The 19,082-nt window shown below is 38.0% G+C and overlaps 1 protein-coding gene across 1 annotated transcript in view; it reads left to right on the top strand.

Moving 5' to 3' along the window:
* Positions 1 to 19,082, top strand: part of LOC123685628 — a 180,915-nt gene that overhangs the window by 152,945 nt on the left and 8,888 nt on the right. The window contains exons 3-5 of the mRNA XM_045625377.1: positions 7,190 to 7,308; positions 8,987 to 9,267; positions 18,806 to 19,019. Of these exons, the coding sequence (XP_045481333.1) occupies positions 7,236 to 7,308; positions 8,987 to 9,267; positions 18,806 to 19,019 (568 nt within the window). The 5' untranslated portion in view covers positions 7,190 to 7,235. The remainder of the gene's footprint in view (positions 1 to 7,189; positions 7,309 to 8,986; positions 9,268 to 18,805; positions 19,020 to 19,082) is intronic.

Genomic DNA, 19,082 nt, shown 5'->3' with positions numbered 1-19,082 from the left:
TGACTGTTACGTTCTGGCCATCATCGTTTTTGAAGAAGTACGGACCATTTCACCAGCCCATAAAGCGCACCAAACGGTCAGTATTTCTGGATGTAACGGTGTTTCGACATACACTTGAGGATTAGCTTCACTCCAAATGCGGCAGTTTTGTTTGTTGACGTAGCCATTCAACCAGAAGAGCGCTTCATCTCTAAACAAAATAAAATGGACGTAGTGCGCGATACGTATTCCGCACAGAACCATTATTTTCGAAATAAAATTGCACTATTTGCAAGCGCATTCATGATGAATAGCCAAACCAAACTGAGAATAAATCACTTGACAGCTGTTAAATCGGTCGCCATCTTGAACAGAAATGCCAATTTAAAATTATATACCTCGAAAGAACACACGTTACTTACATGTGAAACTCGGGATACAATCAGAACGATACGGAATGGCTCTTTCTCAAGCTCAAAAAATATTATCTTCCAATGGGTGTGGCACTATTTATTATTATTTACTGAATCAGGGTCGTTGTGGCTCTGTTAGACTTCCAAGAACTGTGACCAAATTGATATTTTGTTCTTAACCCTACATATTCATACAAACTTAGTGAGGCTGTCGATACTGTTAATGAAATTGACGAATTCCTTAGTAGCCTTGGATATTATTCCGTTAGTATCCAGAACTGACTTTCCTAAGTGAGTGATTCTTAGGCCAGTCAGCTCCAGTCATTTGAACACTATATTTTCGGCTGTTTCTACCTTCTTTCCACAGCCCATCTGCTGAGTCACCCAAGCAGTACAAAAGGTATTTGCATCGACAGTGTTCTGTCAGCAGTCCCCCCATTACCCGAAGCTCAGCACGTGGTAGCTGAGGAAGCTTCCTGGTATAGATTGGTGAAAGCACCACAAATTTCTTTGCCTGAGCAAGACTCGGAGTATTTCTCCTAAGGGTTTTTTTATAGTCCCACTCCCATTGTTGGACCGCTGCCTTTTATTGGTTTTTTTCAAGCCCACAAAAGGGCTCAGTACCAACAAATGTTACCCCTGATACCTTTCTACGGCTTATTCGTTCCCTTCAATACCACAATGCCATGTTGCTTATAGTAGAGTTAGGTACTTTATTCCCTCTGGCCAGTTGCTATATAGTAGTACGGCACTTCCATGTCAGTACAGATCCCTGGCTATATTATTCCAGGGATCCCAACGTGGCCTGGCTGTCCGTAGTGATATAAATAAGCACCTCTTTGAGGTTTCTTTTGAGACACTTTTGGCAGCAAGTATAGACAGCTAGTGTCTCGGTTTGAAATAAACAGAACTGGAATCAATAACAGAGGATTTTATTAGACGACATGGTTGACGGTATCAATAATGCTTTTGGATAATCTAACATCAACAATAAAAACTAATTGCTGTCATTAGCCTTGAAGATTTGATCAATGATATTTATTTATTTTTATTTGTGAATTCTCTTGTTTCTTAGTCCAAGCATCTCTTGCACTACACAGAACAAAATCCTGACTCGCATACACTCAAAGCCTCTAACAGATCTACTAAGACCTAGGGGGATAAAAATCATTAAACATAATATATAAAACATGCATTTATCAAGGTGAATTGTTCAGCCATTCCTATACATTGTGATAATATCGAATGAACTTGAACTTGAGAAATGTAAGCTATAAATTGCATACAAGGTGAACCTAATTGATGAGTAGGGAACTGAGTCATTATTTAAAGCCACCTTCTCATGTAGAGTTCCGCAGAGCATTTCCATCATCATTTGTTAAACTATCCAAACTTCTGAATAACATCCAAGTCGAGTACGATAGTTGTTCTCTTCAGGCGTAAGATGCATCACTCCATTTTCGTTCGATTTTTCTGACGAAACTACGAAAGGAGTGTTGAGACACATATGTGTATCAATTTTTTGAGCACTCGTTCCCCGAACGAAGACAAAATTTGTAATTTTAACGGCGAATGGTCTCAAATGATAAAATTCGATTCAATGCTTCTAACGGGTGTTTTTTTTCGAGGTATATAACTTTAAATTGGCATTACTGTTCTAGATGGCGACCGATTTGAGAGTTGTTAAGTGACTTATTCTCAGTTTGGTTTGGAAATTTATCATGAATGGACTCACGCCTAAAGAACGCTTGCACATAGTGCAATTTCATTTCAAAAATAATGGTTCTGTGCGGAATACGTATCGCGCACTACGTCCATGTTATTTTGTTTAGCGATGAAGCGCACTTCTGGTTGAATGGCTACGTCAACAAACAAAACTGCCGCATTTGGAGTGAAGCTAATCCTCAAGTGTATGTCGAAACACCGTTACATCCAGAAAAACTGACTGTTTGGTGCGCTTTATGGGCTGGTGGAATCATTGGTCCGTACTTCTTCAAAAACGATGATGGCCAGAACGTTACAGTCAATGGTGATCGGTATACAGCCATGATTACTAACTTTTCCATTCCTGAATTGAACAACCATGATGTCCACACGTTTGGTGACCGCCTAATTTCACGTTTTGGCCCTGTGAATTGGCCTCCAAGATCTTGTAATTTAGCACCGCTAGACTACTTTCTGTGGAGCTATGTGAAGTCATTGGTCTATGCGGATAAGCCACAAACCCTTGACCATTTGGAAGACAACATTCGCCGTGTTATTGCCGATAGACGGCCACAAATGTTGGAAAAAGTCATCGAAAATTGGACTTCCAGATTGGACTACATCCGAGCCAGCCGTGGCGGTCATATGCCAGAAATCATATTTAAAATGTAATGCCACAAGATTATCTTGTGGATAAATAAAATTCATGTCAATCGAATAATCCATCGTTGTTTTATTCCAATTTAAAGTTCTATAGCTCTAAAAAAAACACCCTTTAGAATTTTTTCACAGAAATTCTCATGCTCTCTCAAACCACGCTTAATGAACATGAATTGCTTTGTATGATACACTCAGTCGAACCTAATTTCGATATGTATATGGTGGTGACTCCCAATACACCAAAGGCCACAAGCTTGGTGAATTCCACGTTAACGAATTCCAGGAAAATTGTAACAGAGATCAATACATAAATTTACTTGTTTTGAAATGTTATCTCATCATGTTCTGACCTTGTCGCTTTCCAATATCATGGATGTTGTTTTGTCGTCATCATTATGTGGTCGAGGTTGAAAGTATTTGTTGCGTACAGGGGAAAGCAAAATACGCTTATTTGGGGTTTCCCTGCTGAAATGATGAACATCGTAGGTATTAGTAAGTTTTCTCTTCGGATGAGATTGTAATCCATCCTTTTTGACAGTGATTAATAGCAATGTCAATAGGGTTAATTCAGTTGCAAAACTAATCATAATTTGCGAGGAATCAGTTATGTCTTCTTTTAGACAGTTAAGTCTTTATTACTCAATGTCAATGATAACTGCAGTTGATATAAATTGGGTCACTTGGGGGATATTGCCCCAAACTGTCCATTATATAAATCAGCTATGATATACTGGTTATTCTTCATTTTAGAGAACATCTGAGGGAAAAACTCTGCAAGTTTCAAGCGACCCTTAGACGTACAATAATAATGTACAAATGGATCGCACAAAAAAATTGAGGTTGCCCATAGACCTAAAATAATATTGTACAATATTAGGAGTTGTGTAATAATTTTGAACATGTGTGTGCCACATTGCACAATATCACTCATAGACGATGCAACAAATTTTCGCATTTCATAATAAATACCTATTTTTTTTTTATTTCGTACGATATAATGCGCTATCTGTCAATACCAGAACCACACGTTCAATATTATTGAATCCATATGATTTTTAGTTAGTACCAACCTTCAAACGATACGTGTCAAAATTTGACAGCAGTCCGACTATTTGTTTGTGAGATATTTCGTTGTGAGTGTAGCTACTTTTGTTATTTGAAATGAATGGTATGCTAAGTTCAAACGTGGTGAAATGAGCACCGAAGACGGCGAACGCAGTGGACGCCGAAAAGAGGCTGTCACCGACAAAAAAATTAAAAAATTTCACAAAATAATTTTGAATGACCGTAAAATGAAGTTGCTCGAGATAGCAGACATTGTGAAGATATCATCTGAACGTGTATATCATATCATTCACGGATGTTTGTACATGAGAAAGCTGTGTGCAAAATGGGTGCCGCGCGAGCTCAAAATCGATCTAAAGCAACAACGTGTTAATGATTCTGAGCAGTGTTTGAAGCTGTTTAAGTGCAATTAACCTGAATTTTTGCGTCGATATGTGACAACGTATTAAACATGACTCAATCATTTCACTCCGGAGTCCAATCGACAGTCAGCTGAGTGGACTGCATACGATAAAGCGAATCCAAAGCGAGGAAAAACACAACAGTCAGCTGGCAAGGTTATGGCATCAGTATTCTGGGATCCGCAAGGTATAATATTCATTGATTACCTCGAAAAGGGCCAGACCATCAGCAGCGATTATTATCTAGAGTTATTGCATCGTTTCAAGCATGAAATCGTTGAAAAACGGCCCCATTTGAAGAAAAAAAAAGTGCTGTTTCATCAAGACAACGCGCCGTGTCACAAATCAATGAAAACAATGGCAAAATTGCATGAGTTGGGCTTCGAATTGCTACTGAATCCACCGTATTCGGCAGATTTGGCCCCCAGCTACTTTTTCCTGTTCTCAAACCTCAAAAGAATGCTTGCTGGCAAGAAATTTAGCGCCAAAAAAGAAGTAATCGCCGAAACTGAGGCCTATTTCGAAGCGAAAGACAAATAGTACTACAAAAATGGTATCGAAAAGTTGGAAGATCGCTATAATCGCTGTATCGCCTTCGAAGGCAACTATAATAATAATAATAATATAAGAGTTCATTGGTCAGTTTTTCACAACTGTGTTGAATCATAATATCGAATTTTACCAAAAACTTTTTTCTCAACAAAAATCTACGAAATTTTACATCACCCTTGGGTCAAGTTGTACAAAACCTTGAGACAAGAACTTGCCCACCAATTTATTGATATCAAGGAGTTCATTCGTTCGACAAAACTCTTGGGGAAACCCTCCCTCATTAATTAAATGAACTCTTGGATACTTCGCAAGTATCCTACATATTAAATAATTAATTAATTAAATCATCGTAAAGATAAAGAAACCCTCGTTTTAATTCGATCGGCTGAAACGAGTTGAAGTTTTTTTCGTACAGGCGAGCAGAATGAGTACAAAGTTCGAGCCCTGAATCATTTCGGGTGATGGAGGTGGTGGTCCTTGGGGTTATAAAGCGTCAAGCGTTTACAATGTCGGTTTTGGGGAATGGCTGCTGATTAGATGAGCCATGAACCATATCCAAGCCGTTGAATAAATATTGGTGTGTGCACAGGAAAGTTCAAGTTAACTTGGAAAGGACGATTTAGCCGGTTAACGCTGGGTTTTGGTCGACTCATAGGGGCAGTAGAGTTAAATGACACCATAATGCTCCCTCCTGTTAATCTCGAATGGTAGCTCGGTCTACCACTTCGAAAAGAGCATTCAAACAAATAAGATATTTTGGACTAATTAGAGTATACAAGGGAGCTTCGAATATTCCACATTTGAAATTAGCTAGTTTGTTGTTCCAAACATAACAACATTAGAAATTATTCGAAATTATCTCTTATTGCATCAGGAAGTTTCGTTAGGATTCCTTGTTTTGCTGTTAAACCACCCGGAGATAATTGAATGGTTGGAAAACTTTATCCCATCCAATTATCTCCAATAATAAGCCCACAAAAACCTAATGAATTGTGCCCTTCAAGATTCCAATTGGCAAATGAATGACGAGAGCTGAAAAGCTCCTGACTTCACTTCAGTGCTCTCCTTTTTTATATTCTCTAGATAACAGATATCATCATCAGGTATCATAAATTATGGTGTAGTTAAAATAAATCCATTAATTTAGCATTGAAAACAAGGCTTTAATTACTATACTTAGAATGATAAGCGCAACTTGTTGCCATTTTGAAAGTAATTACATAATCATAATCATATCCATAAAAGCCCTCATCCCTATTGACAAAAATCAAGACAGTCTTTTGGGATATCGCGTTTTCGTTGGGATTATTGAAACACTGATGAACGACAGACGAGAACTTCATTGTGGTACAGCACTTGGAAACATCCTTAAACGCTCTACTAACTCAACTGGTCATCACCTCGTAACTTATTCCACTGAACTTCTCTTTTCCCAGTTTTATACCTGGGTTACAAACATAAAATCACATTGTACACTGTGAATTTCTTCTTCCTTTTCTTATTCTCTAAGTTGTATGCCTGCGCAATGGTATCATGGTGCCTGTACACCAATTGGGATAGGGGAAAGATATTCTCTATTGTATCTTTCTGAGAACCTTAAAAATGAGAAAGTTGTATGCACAACTACCACGAAAGACCATTGTTACACTAATGCAGGGACATTTATATTAAATGTTGTAACGTCGAATTCGGCTAGACACAGACATTATGTCTAACTCTATTTTCACAAGCCTCTATTGAATCGAATTTTTCACCAGCAAAATTGTTCGCCATAGACAGGAACAGATAGTATTCGCATACTGCCAGGTCCGGACTGTAAAGTAGATGCATAGGAATCTCCCAATCAAGCTCCTGAAGCTTCTAGCGAGTCACTATCGATGTGTGTGGCCTGGCGTTGTCCTGATGAAACACAATCCCTCTCCTATTGTCCAAAGATGTGCTATTGCTTCCTTCAGATGGTCCAGTTGTTGACAGTACAGTTCTGAGTTAACAGTTGTATCGTAGGGGAGCAGCTCAAAGTAGATAATTCACTGCCAATCCCACTAAAGACACAGCAAAACCTTCCTGGCCGTCAATTCTAGTTGGCAACCGTTTCCGCCAACTTACTGTATTTTGGCCACGACCGTTTTCGCTTGACGTTGTCGTAAGTGACCAACCGCTTTAAAAATGGGTCGATTTTGCAGATGGAAATTCGCTCCATACATCGAGCTTCTTCTAAATCAATAAATGAAAAGAATAAACAAACCCACAACCAGAGTTCTTATATAAAATCCAAAAGTATTATTAATTAAATAATTACCCTAATATTTCACTGAGAATTTCAGAAAAACTATATCATAATGTAATAAATAATTCAAAATTCATCCTTTATTATGAATTATGTTGGCATTTTCTGATTAATCGTTTTCTTTTCAGAGCTCTTTGACATGATGTTAAGAGGACCACTCAAGAAACTGTAATCATGATACATCACGTTAAAAGAGCGAAAAGACTTTTACTTCTATTCCAAATGTTGGTGAGAATAAAAGCAGCAGGTGAGTTTATCGACCCCTTAAGAAGGGTGTTAGGGAACCTTTACAGATAATAACACACCCTGGGTAAAACCCTCACCTCCACTTCCATATTCCTATAATGGATGGGGATTAAAATAAAAATTAATCCACGCCACTGAAGTCGCCTTTCAAGCCACTAATCCTACTTGAGTAGGATGAAAATAAACAATTCAATTTGTACGGGACTTAATTCAATATTTAGCAAATGGATAACCAACATTTGAATCCTATTAACTTCTGTTTTTCTGGGAAAAAATGAATTTGTAGGAAAAAGCTCTCCTTCTTCACTTTGTACTCAATTAAAATTTTATCATCACAAGAAAACGTGGTATATTATGATAAACCGAAAGGCCCACGTGAAAAAGTACAATCCCCCTCAAGGGGGGTAATAATCTCCTCAAAAATCGCAATTGGCTAAAAAGGACGAATGACAATTACATTCGAATGTTTTGCAGTTTTATTTATGACTATACTGAAATTTCTATTTGGCTTTTGGATAAGGAGAATTGAGTTGTTTCTGAACAAATTTCAATTAATACGAAGTTTGAATTGATAGTGTTTTACATTCTTTCCAACATCACTTTGAGGAAAGAGGGGTACAAGTATGCATTCTCTTCTGACACATTGATAATAAAGGGTGTTTTTTTTAAGGCTATAGAACTTTAAATTGCAATAAAACAACGATGGATTATTCGATTGACATGAATTTCATTTATCCGCCAGATAATCTTGTGGCATTACATTTTAAATATGATTTCTGGCAAATGACCGCCACGGCTGGCTCGGATGTAGTCCAATCTGGACGTCCAATTTTCGATTACTTTTACCAACATTTGTGGCCGTATATCGGCAATAACACGGCGAATGTTGTCTTCCAAATGGTAAAGAGTTTGTGGCTTATCCGCATATACCAATGACTTTACATAGCCCCACAGAAAGTAATCTAGCGGTGTTAAATCACAAGTCCAAAACGTGAAATTAGGCGGTCACCAATCGTGTCTTTCAATAAATCGATTGTGGCACGAGCTATGCGACATGTTGCACCGTCTTGTTGGAACCACAGCCCCTGGACATCATGGTTGTTCAATTCAGGAATGAAAAAGTTAGTAATCATGGCTCTATACAGATCACCATTGACTGTAACGTTCTGCCATCATCATTTTTGAAGAAGTACGGACCAATGATTCCACCAGCCCATAAAGCGCACCAAACAGTCAGTTCTTCTGGATGTAACGGTGTTTCGACATACACTCGAGGATTAGCTTCACTCCAAATGCGGTAGTTTTGTTTGTTGACGTAGCCATTCAACCAGAAGTGCGCTTCATCGCTAAAAAATTAAAATGGACGTAGTGCGCGATATGTATTCCGCGCAGAACCATTATTTTCGAAACAAAATTGCACTATTTGCAAGCGTTGCCCAGGCATGAGTCTATTAATGATGAATTGCCAAACCAAACTGAAAATAAATCATTTGACAGCTGTTGAATCGGTTGCCATCTTCAACAGTAATGCCAACTTAAAGTTATATACCTCGAAAAAAAACACCCTATACATCCTGGAAGATACTGACTTGCCTGCACATTATGTAACAAGTATCTCACTGCGCATGCTTCAACGTTTTTTTTTTATACATATACCTATAACTTCTTATTATTTGTAGGTAACGACACAACTGAAGACCTGTTTTTGGCGGACGAAGTTAAACAGAACGAGTCAATAATCAATCAAGAAATTGTCGGCACAACATCACCTAACCCAGAGGAAACCACTTTACATTACATGCGTAAGAATATAGGACGTACTTTCCAGACCCACTTCCATTTTCCAGAATCCAGATGGGGACCTTTCTTCGAAGAGGGATCAGATCCGCTAAACATCACGGCTAGGGTGGGTTCCACCCTCATCATGGACTGCAGGATTGGCTTGCTCCAAGACAAAACCGTGAGTGACAATCCAGGTTCATTTTGCATGTTTAATTCAACGAGTATGTATATGTTTTGGAAGGGAATTCCTCGACATGACTTGCTGTGTGGGTAAACTCGCAGGAAGCTTCACTTAAGGAGAAAGTGTTTTACTCTTGTCTGAGTTTGAGTATCGAGATTCCAGCGATGTGATGTGTGAGGCCGGTTTTATAAAGATACCTATAGTCCAAACAAAGTCATTTGAACAACCGATGAAAACCTTTATTACACTTCAGTCAATAATTTCCGGGCCCAGTCAGTAAAAACTCATTTTTTATAAAAATTCGTTTTCATTCGACAACATAACAAGCCAATTGAAAACACCCCGGCCTACCATGGTAAAACACATTTTCTGGCAAAATTCTATTTTATTATGCAACATAGTTGCCTTCGAGGGCGATACAGCGATTATAGCGATCTTCCAACTTTTTGATACCATTTTTGTAGTACGATTTGTCTTTCGCTTCAAAATAGGTCTCAGTTTCGGCGATTACTTCTTCATTGGCCCTAAATTTCTTTCCAGCGAGCATTCTTTTGAGGTCTGAGAACAGGAAAAAGTCGCTGGGGGCCAGATCTGGCGAATACGGTAGATGCAGAAGCGATTCGAAACCCAATTTATGAAAATTTGACATTGTTTTCAGTGATTTGTGACACGGCGCATTGTCTTGATGGAACAGCTCCCTTTCTTCTTCAAATGTGGCCGTTTTTTAACGATTTTATCCTTAAAACGGTCCAATAACGCTATATTATAATTGCTGTTGATGGTCTGGCCGTTTTGGAGGTAATCAATGAATATTATACTTTGCAAATCCCAGAATATTGATGCCATAACCTTGCCAGCTGACTGCTGTGTTTTTCCTCGCTTTGGATTCGGTTCATCGTGTGGAGTCCATTCAGCTGACTGTCAATTGGACTCCGGAGTGAAATGATGGAGACATGTTCCATTCATTGACACATATCGACGAAAAATTTAGGTTTATTGCACTTAAACAGCTTCAAACACTGCTCACAATTATTAACACGTTGTTGCTTTTGATCGATTGGGAGCTCGCGCTGCACTCATTTCGTACACAGCGCTCTCATGTACAAATATTCGTGAATGATATGATGTACAAGTTAAGATGATATCTTCACAATTTCTGCTATCTCGATCAACTTCACTTTACGGTCATCTAAAATCATTCAAAATCATTTTGTGAACTTTTTTGATTTTTTCGTCGGTGACAGCCTCTTTTCCTTCTTTCTTCAAATATCAAAAGCAGCTACACTCACAACGCAATATCTCACAAACTAATGGTCGGACATGTGTAAAATCTTGACACGTATCGTTTGAAGGTTGGTACTAACTAAAAATCATATGGATTTAATACTAACACTGTCATCTGTGCATCAGACCGGGAACATTTTAATTTGCCTAATACTCCAACGGTTCTCTTATTTAATATGAATAATTGTCATCATCTCAAACTTATTTTTTTTTGGAATTTTCATGAAAATCCTAAAAAATATTCCAGAGTCTTGCTGGTTGGAAGTTTTACGACTGGACAATTTCCAAAATTGATTCAGACTATCTAAATTATCATTAACCACTGTTGATAGCATGCACCTACAGTTATTCATGAACCATCCTGTATGTTCATTCTATTTTTGGACGGTCATGAATGAATTTCGAAGGAACGTCGAAAACACCAAACAATGGCTTTGTTGCTGTTGAACAGAAACAGAAGCTACCCCTCAGAATTCTGGGCAACATTGCCTGGAGGATGTAAGAGTTTTTCCCATTCCAATTTCATCTTATGACAATTGTAACCCACCAAAATTCTCCTGATGTTTCCTTGGGGTGAAGCGAATTACAACCCCTCAACGAACCGCTTTTTATCTGAGACAGAATTATTTCATGGGGTAACATTTATTTCAACCCGTCTTCATAATTAACAATTTTTTCTGTTGAAGTCCCCCTTCTCTACACACACTTTAGTTTTGCGTAAGTGCCACTTCTTCTTGCGATGTAATGAGTTCTTTGATACTTCCCAGATCCGCTGGGAAATATCATTCCGAATATTTTCCAAACTGTCCGTCCATACCATAGAACTTGAGACAATTTTCTTTATTTTATCCACATTTTTCTCACAAAGAATTTTTTTTTCGATGAATTTTTCAATTAGCCTGTTTACAAGACTGTCAAAATTTGATTTCAGAAAGAGGTGATTCTCGTAAAAAACATTATTTATTTTGGTTTCCCTTAATCATGATGATTCGAAATCGATTGAATAAAATACACCTGTTTAACCACTCAATTAAACACCATTGGGCTTCACAAAGATAACAATTCATCACTGGTCAGCTCAAACCGAAGTTCCATCATTTACACAAATCAGAAAAAACTCCATGGAAATCCGATGAAAATCAATCATTATTTCGGGAGAGTCATAACAAAGTTCGGAACCGTTCAATTTCATCACTTCCGGATATTTAATGGGATAATAAGTTTCTGATGGAATCAATTCATGTTAAATCGGCCAAATGCGGTTGCGTTCACACTGTTCTGTTGTTGGAATGTTTAAAAGATAACACTGCACGCCTCAGTTAAAACTGTCGATTTGTTTCCATGTTAGTGGATCGTTAATATCGAAAATCCACGCTAATGATATATTAACGGAACTTCATTAATTCAAATCATTCATCTTCCGTCGAGCAAAATGGTCCAACGTAACGCCATTGAAGCTGGCAGTTTCAGTGAATGTCGAAACGTGTTAATTAAAGCATCGCTAATCATTGAGATAATATATCAAAGGACTAATTCAAAACACAGCCCTTGGACGAGCAGAATTTTAATGTAACTTCGCCTGATGCGAGATGACTGGCGAATTGTTAACAGTTGTTTTGGGCTCCTCTAATTATTATCTTCAAATTGTTTTCACTTGGACCGTTTTCAATTTCTCACATATCTATTTGTTCAGACGTGTATGTGTCATATAGAAAATGGAACAATTTCGTGTTTGGAATGAGCGTTTGGGTTCATTTTGAGATAAATTATAATTTGCACCATGATCAAAGGGTAACGAAATCGTCGTTAAAGGTCATTCCAATGTTTGCATCATTTTTCTTCATTTTCAGAATATATTCTCTTACCTCCAGAGAATTCATTTCAATTATTTAATGAAAGTCGAAAATGAAACTTTGTTTAATATAGTCAAATACATACACTATATTCTCTCTCAGTCGATGCATTCAGAGGAAAAAAATTGAAAATCTAACTCACCATACTAGTTTTTGTGAAGACTTGTTTTCAGAAAGGCGGATTTTATGCAGTCCATTTTCAATGAGGATATTCGTTTCTCTGTAATCGAATAAGAGTTCCATATTTGAACACTATATTGTTCAATACTCAATTTTTAAAGACTTATCCAATACGAAAACAAATTTCATCCACAATATTTTCTGTGAGCTCATTTTTCTAATTAAAATCAGATGGAAACTTCAAAAACTATATTCTTCGATTGAAATTTTGAATTGAGGATCAAATTCTGTGCACTGTATTTTCTGTGACTATGTTATTTTTATGTCGGAGAAATCTTACAGAAAATCCAACTTTCTATACAGAAATCTATATCAGATTAGCTCTTATGTGGCGTGGAATGTAGCTGGAGGTTAGAACAGTCCTTCCCAAATTCAGCAACAACTGTTAACAATGATTAAGAACAGTCTGTACACTGTACACCTCTGAATCGAACGCATCAGGGAAAGGGCAATAAACAACATCACAAAAATTAAAATATAAAAACCTTGTTGGGAACCTTGATAGAAAACGAACCAAGTTCGGAAATAGAGTTAGATTAACAAAAGATTATACTTATCAGGGATCAAGAGTAGATTATGATTATTTTTTTTCAAAGCCAAGGAATCCTCAATTATCTGAGAACATACAACTGAAGCTCGATCCACTTCGAAACCAATATAAATCCAAATATAATCAGCAAAAGTATGAAACCGACAAAATTTAACAGTCTCACACAATCCAGCAGTTAAAATCAGAAACATGAGTGGGCCCAGAATAGAAGCCTGTGGTACTCCCTACGAGATATGAAAACACGATGATCTAGCTCCATCCACGCTCACATACTGACTTCTATTACAAATAAATGTTTCGAAAAAAATTCAAAACAATTTCTGAAAGACGATTATATTCCAGTTTAGCAAAAAGCAGCTCATGACAGAATGATTCGAAGGCTCTAGTAAAGTCCCAAAGAGTATGTGAAGTTACCATACCACTGTCCCAGTCATGCAAAAGTATATGAGTGAGTGATTTAGCAACCCTGTGACTTGTTTTGAATCTGGTGTGATGCACTGGAAAAATATCATTCAACGAGCAAAAATCATAAAGTTGTTTCTCTAATATTTGAGATAGAAACAGCATAATACTTATTCGTCGAAGTTCATCTCTAGATTTAGGACGGCTTACTCTTTTCTTACTATAATGATAATGAGTTATCATTATCATTCAAAGGATGCATTTGTTAGTTCCCTAGATGAGTTCTTGCTGGCCTAATGTGTACTAAGCGCTATTCATAGAGAACACGGGTCTCTAAATAAAAACCCCAATGTGAAATTTGCAGAGTTTTTTATTGAGAACCCTTAAAAAGCATTCTATGGAGCCATTTTCTCCCTCAACAACCCGATAAAATTCAGAATGACGTAAAACACGTTCTTTCTATTTTCGACAACACCCAACTTATTACGCTATGCCTGGGATGAATAATGAATCAACAGTGGAAAAACTGGGTGGTGTTCGGGTCACCCTTAAGGTCTTGGAATTGGCTTTCCATCGATGAACCACTGATTAGTCGAGAACGTCTTCAGTCAGTGGCGTAGCACACAATTTGGAACCCTCCTCCCTGAATTTATTTTGGCGACGATTTCTCGAATCAAATTAACGTTGATTCGGCCTCTCCATAAGTGTTTCGTCCCCAAATTGCTGGTGGACACCTTCTCACACTATCGTGGAGAGGTGATTCTGCTGCAACGCGGCGACCCTCATGAACCCACTGGGGCCGTAGTAGAGAGTGGCGCGACGCCCATAATGCCACCTCTCGGCCACACAGAGTTACTACACTATCTTATTTAGGATAAGATTGTTTTGAAAATTTCTAATGACGGACAGTGGAAAAAAATTGGAGACGAATAGATATATTGAAAAACAAAGGGAAGCAGATACAAACAGGCATTCAAGAAGATAGTACATCTTTCCCTTCGATAGCACAATTTAAAATTCTGATATCTAAAGTTACTAAATAAAAAAAATCAGAGGATTTGAAAATTAGGAAACTTCTTTGAAGACACTCCCAACGAGGTGTGGATTACACTTTGCTTGTTTCTCAAAAGTATAGACTAGGATATAGAAATGAAAAAATTCTGCAATATTTTCTCTCTATCAGGATACAGTATCCTAATTGTATAAATAAAAATGAATAACATTCAAAATATCAGAGAAGTCGACTGAAAAACCCTACATTGTTCTGGAACAATAATCATCTGTTCACGTTGAAAATAATGCCGACTGTCGACAAGCTTAATGAGTTAAAGAGTAAAAAAACTGGCGTATACAAATAAGGGAATAACCTCATATTTTTTCTATATAATTTGTGGATATAATATCTCTCTTTTCCGGCCTAATTGTACTTAATTGCCTGCCATTGAATTTTATGTTCAATGCATCATGAAAACAGAAAGTTCTCTGCCAATGGAAACAGGACTCAGCTTCCTCATCCTACTTTTTTAAAATCAACCCTGTGCAGTACGTTATTTTTGTGGGAAAAAGTTCTCTTCACAGATGAGTCTAGATTCTGCCTCTACCATTGTGATCGACGTTCCCTTGTATACAGACGTCCACATGAAAGATATGCTCAGCGCACTCTTTCCCAATCAGCCTCTTTCCAATGGATATGCTCTCTCGCAAAATCCAAACGTGCCCTTCGATGGGCTTGGGTAAGAGCTGGGCCTCTTGCCGCGACACGAGGCCTTAAATTATATTCTCTGAGGCGATTTCTTACTGTCTGAGTGCTAATTTGCACCCCATGAGTTTGCTCAAGCTGATTTTGAAGGAGGCGAGCGGTTGCAAACCGTTGTCTCAACGAAGAAACTCTCAAGTAACGTTCTTGAATGGCAGTTGTTACCCGTGGTCTACCCTGTCCTGGTCTTCGGACATTCATACCTGTCTCCCTGAATCGCTGCAACATTCTGGACACACTTGTATAGGAAACTCCAAACCTTTCTGCAATTCTTATGTATGTCCACCCTTTTTCTCGCAAAACTACCGCTTGGGCACATTCCTCTTGGGTCAAATTGCGTGTTTCGCGTTGCATAGCGATCGAGTGTAGAAAATCAAACGAAAGAAAAACTATTAATCACTAGAATTGATCGAGAACAACTGATTTCAGAATGGAGCCAATACATTCAAAATCTGATAATCTCATCTTTTTTTATTCCTGCTGGGAAAAAACATATGTATTGAAGAAAAACGTTGAAAATGGATAACATATGCATGCATAATTCTGATAAAAATAATTATCATTGAGAACACCTTCAGTTGTAGAATAAATTTGAGATTTCCATAATGTGAGTTAATTCTTTTGTGCAGTGTATTTAATCCCGCAGAATTTCAGTGGCATCCCGTATTTGCGAGATTGGATTCCCTACGTGGGGGTCTCTCCTACGCCACTGTGTTCACTTCGAAAAGTCGCCGAGACGAACGCTTGAGAGAGCTAGTGACATGGTAAGGAAATCCCTCGACAAGGGGTCGATTGAGCTGGGGCCCCACACTAAAAAGATTGCGTCCGTAGAAATGAACGAGTTTAAATGCAACTCACGTCCTGTCTTCCCCTTCTGTCTCTCACTTCGGTGATCAAATATCACGCCATTCGATTCGAACAAGTTGTTTTCAGAGGTTTGCCATCGAATAAAAAAATGTTTATTCCCCGATTTGAAATGAACTACCCCACACTGCATGGGAAGTGCGAGCATTTTCAATTTTCACGAAATAATTACCTATCGGAGATCTTTTTAGATTGTTCCAGAATTTGTGCCATAATGGCTGAGGTTCCGTGCGTTTTCCAATTTTAGTTGTTTGTCGAGCTTAATCATTTCCGACAACAGACCTGTTGAAAAATTATAATTGAAATTCTGACAGTTTTGGATAGGGCGAGAAAAACTGGAACAGTGTGGATAGGTTATTAAATGAAAATTTCAATAATCAAGTTTGTTTCCTCTCTTCTCTTCTTGGGTGTGGAAAAAACAATACACACGATATTTTCTATTGAGAGATCATATTACGACATTTCAGTTTTCCTCATAAAATAGCTACAGTATCAACCCCCAAGGACCTGCCTACATGGACAATTCGTTATTAATGAGCTTGTGCAGCTAGAGTAGTTGTATTTCAACTTATGACAGGTGGATAGAAAACTCTGTCTTACACCTTATATTATTTTCATCTTCCACTCGAGGTAGGATATCATCTCCTTCAAAATTTTAAGAGTGATGGGCATCCAACTACTTTTTTGCAATCAATTGTGAAAGACATACACATACATGTAATATACTGCTCCACAAAAGTTGGGGAAGTTCAGAAATTTAGAGACTGTATCAGAAGTTTTCTCAAAAAATTGAAAAACTGAAGCTCAGTAAAGAGTATAAGGCAATTTGAAAAGTCCGCGGTCTGATGCACAGAGGGTGGTGCTAATATTGACTCCATATGATTTTCGTGTGGTGATAAACTATTCCTTTTTGGAAAAAAAATACAGTTGAAGCAAAATCTTGGCCTGATGAAGAGTTTCCGGGGTCTGCACCAAGAAAATCAACCATCATTGATTGGTATGCTAAGTTTAAACGTGGTGAAATGAGCACCGAAAACGGCGAACGCAGTGAAAGCCGAGAAGAGTCTGTCACCGACGAAAAATCAAAAAAGTTCACAAAATAATTTTGAATGACCGTAAAGTGAAGTTGATCGAGATAGCAGACATTGTGAAAATATCATCTGAACGTATACATCATATCATTCACTAATATTTGTACATGAGAAAGTTGTGTACAAAATGGATGCCACGCAAGCTCACAATTGGTCAAAAACAATAACGTGTTAATGATTCTGAGCAGTGTTTGAAGCTGTTTAAGTGCAATAAACCTGAATTTTTGTGTTGATATGTGACAATGGATGAAACATGGCTCCATCATTTCACTTCGGAGTCCTATCAACAGTCAGCTGAGTGGACTGCACACGATGAACCGAATCCAAAGCGAGATAAAGTACAACAGTCAGCTGGCAAGGTTATGGCATCAATATTTCGGTACGCTCAAGGTATAATCTTCGTTGATTACCTCCAAAAGGGCCAGACCATCAACAGCAATTAGTATATAGCGTTATTGGGTAGTTTAAAGGATTAAATCGTTAAAAAACGGCCTCATTTGAAGAAAAAAAAAGGTGCTGTTTCATCACGAAATTGCGCCGTGTCTCAAATCAATTGGAACAATGGCAAAATAGCATGAGTTGGGCTTCGAATTGCTTCCTGCATCCGCCGTATTCGCCAGATCTGGCCCCCAGCGACTTTTTCCTGTTCTCAGACCTCAGAGAATTCTCGCTGGAAAGAAATTTAGCGCCAATGAAGAAGTAATCGCCGGAAGTGAAGTCTATTTTGAAGCGAAAGACAAATCGTACTACAAAAAAATGGAATCGAAAAGTTGGAAGATCGCTATAATCGCTGTATCGACATCGAAGGCAACTATGTTGAATGATACAATCAAATTTTGCCAAAAAATATGTTTTACTATGGTAGACCGGGGACTTTTCAATTGGCCTGTTACATGTAATATACTGCTCCACAAAAGTTGTGGAATTTCAGATATTCAGAGACTGTTTCAGAAATTTCCATCGAATATGAGAAATCTAAATGCTCATTCACTTACTTAATTCATTCTTTTATCCATTTCTTCATGAGTATCATGGTGGTAATTCATTTTAAATTTTTGTAGTACTAATCAGTTCCCTCAAAAAATTGCGGTAGAAGCCGTCTGAGTTCTTGAAGTGTATGTGGAGGTGGTTGATGAGAATCCAAAGCTTCTTGTAGATGATCCCAAGCGTGTTCAATGAGATTGAGGTCTGGCGATCGAGAAGGCAGGGTCAAACGCAGAATACTAAGTTTCATACACAATTTTTGCAGAGAGGGTGGCCCATTTAGGTTCAAAAACTAGAACTTTTGCCCAATATCAGTATCTCTAATCAAAATCTAGGGGTTGTACTCACCCCTATTAGGGTTTTTGAAGTTACAGGGATGCGAAGAGCAGAAAAGTTGTTCCCCCCCGAATCAGAAATTGACGAGTCCAAGCTTTTTTCCACATTTTCATTTTAAAACCGGAAAAATCGAGTTGTTGAGTTTTCGTTAGACCAAACTGTATAATTTCACGTTCGTTATCTACTGCCGAATTACAGATATAACTGGATCGAATATAAAGAGAGATTGTTTCAGGTCACCTGGTCACATCATAAGGGGGAATCATTTCACCTGCTAACCGTTGGACGTGGCACCTACAGCAGCGATGAACGGATTACCCTAAGCTTTCGATACCCCAATAATTTCAGATTGCAAATTGTTTACGTCACTCGAAGGGACCAAGGATTATACGAGTGTCAAGTGGCCACTCATCCGCCAAAAGTGAAGAGGATTTTCTTGACAGTTATCGGTGAGTTTGGTTTAGCCTTTCCAGTCGTCTAGAGCCACTTGGCAAATTTCATCAATTTGTATG

Source organism: Harmonia axyridis, chromosome X, assembly GCF_914767665.1.
Source record: "Harmonia axyridis chromosome X, icHarAxyr1.1, whole genome shotgun sequence".
NCBI lineage: Eukaryota > Metazoa > Arthropoda > Insecta > Coleoptera > Coccinellidae > Harmonia > Harmonia axyridis.
Note: the sequence above shows the minus strand (reverse complement) of the source record. Positions and strands in the feature narration are given on the sequence as shown.